The sequence below is a fragment of the Aplysia californica genome, unplaced genomic scaffold (assembly GCF_000002075.1).
Source record: "Aplysia californica isolate F4 #8 unplaced genomic scaffold, AplCal3.0 scaffold00464, whole genome shotgun sequence".
NCBI lineage: Eukaryota > Metazoa > Mollusca > Gastropoda > Aplysiida > Aplysiidae > Aplysia > Aplysia californica.
The window spans coordinates 639,434-641,391 of NW_004797734.1; the positions used below are offsets into that span (position 1 = coordinate 639,434).

The following is a 1,958-nucleotide window of genomic DNA, read 5'->3' on the forward strand; positions in this document are numbered from 1 at the left end:
CCCGCTCCGCCAGGGATCTGAGCAATCAGCATTTAACCACACTCCGCAAGAACACGTTCACTGGACTCAAGAAACTGCTCACGCTGTACGTATCTCGTCCACCTGCGTGCGTGTGTGTAAGCATGTGTGTATGCGTGTGTATGTGTATGTGTGTGTGTGTGTGTGTTTGTGTGTGTGTGTTTGTGTGTGTGTGTGTGTGTATCTGTGTGTATGTGTGCATGTATGTGTATGTGTGTACATACATGTGTGAGTCGGTGAGAGAATTTGATCTGACCTGAAATTGGACGTCAACATAATGTTATTCCCCCTGGTTATATTTCCAGAGACCTGTCGGGGAACCGAATCCAACACATCGACAAAGGAGCCTTCAGCGGACTTCTCAACATCATCTCTATGTAAGTGACTGGCACTGAGATAAGATAAGATAAGATAAGATAAGATAAGATTAGACAGGACTAGACTAAAGATTAGATGAGATTAGACGAGATGGGGTGAGATAGGTTAATCTCCTTTTTTAAAAATGCAATTGCAAGCGCTGTAAAACACTTATCAGAACGAAATCAGATAAGATACGATAAATTAAGATAAGGTAATGTACGATAAGATAAAAAATAAAGTATAATTAGGTAAGATTAGATAAGATAAGATAAGATGAGATAGATGAGTGCTGTTGTTGCTGTTGTTGTTATTGTTGTTGTTATTGTTGTTGTTATTGTTGTTGTTGTTGCTGTTGTTGCGTGTGGATGGTGGTTGGCGGGTGCTCTGGTGTGTTTTTGCTTCTTCTTTCCTATCAAACATCTATCGTCCTGATCTCTCCTCCTTCTTTTTAAGGTTTGTTACTCTCTTGTAACACCTCTAATCTTCGGCACTTAGCCTATGTGATCTAATTGTGTTACAAATGCCGTTTAACTCGTTCTTCACAAACAAAACAAAATGTTATTAACGTTGGTCTTTTTTTTCCACGCAGCGAATGACCAATGTTCCTCTGGCATGCCTTTCTGTACTGAAACAAACAACAAACATACTGCAATGTGATGGATGTTTTTCTCTCTGCAGAAACCTGTCAAACAACAGGATACAACACATCTGTGACACAGTCTTCCAAGGCCTGCTTCACCTACACACCTTGTGAGTCATGTCCATAGACCTGTATCATAACTAGTTGGGCACCCTTTCGTTGAAAGGCATGATCGGTTCATTAACATCATCTGAAAGTCTTTGGCCTACTGTATAAAACACTCTCCTGGAATGGAGCAATAAATCTTTGAGAGATGCAAAAAGTTAGAAGTTTTAGATATAGTGATGTATAGATAGTATATATAGATGATATCTTAGACTCTGCACTCTGACGTAATTCAGGTTTATTATAGCGCGCCATTTCGCTACTTCAGAATTACAAAGTTTTCTCTGCTCAGTACCTAGTTTTGAGAAATTGAACGTCAAAATTTGTGAGTTTTACAACATGTCAAGTTTTTTCGAATTGAATTCTTTGAATATCTTGCTAACGACTCCGAGTAATCTTACGATTTTGATACAGCAAGTAAAGCATTTGCTTTCTGACCTCATGGTCTTTGTAACTCAAAACGACCAAAAATGTAAGATAGAATTTTGTAATTCTGAGATTGCGATTTGACTCAATTTGGAGCCAGATGAAGGGTGAAACAAAAAGGGGAGGGGGCAGTGACACGAACACTCAACTATAGCGAGACTGTCGTTTGGGCGCCTATGCTGCGCACGCTACGAGATGAAAGTTCAGTAGAAAGCAAACAGCGCGGCCGTCATGACGATACACAGTTTAGGAAATGATAATATTATTATGATTTGAAGTCGACGTTGTGTCAAAGACGACAACGTGTTTGTTTAATGCTGGATTTTTTTGTTGTTATTTTATTTGTTGTTTTTGTTTTTGCAGAAGGGATTCGATTAGCGGTTAAGAGAAGGGAAATTTTTACTGATCC

At 39.2% G+C, this 1,958-nt stretch overlaps 1 protein-coding gene across 1 annotated transcript in view; it reads left to right on the forward strand.

The window, feature by feature from the left end:
• Window positions 1-1,958, forward strand: part of LOC101850502 (G-protein coupled receptor GRL101-like) — a 19,679-nt gene that overhangs the window by 13,273 nt on the left and 4,448 nt on the right. Inside the window, exons 2-4 of the mRNA XM_035971571.1 lie at window positions 14-85; window positions 324-395; window positions 1,057-1,128. Of these exons, the coding sequence (XP_035827464.1) occupies window positions 14-85; window positions 324-395; window positions 1,057-1,128 (216 nt within the window). The remainder of the gene's footprint in view (window positions 1-13; window positions 86-323; window positions 396-1,056; window positions 1,129-1,958) is intronic.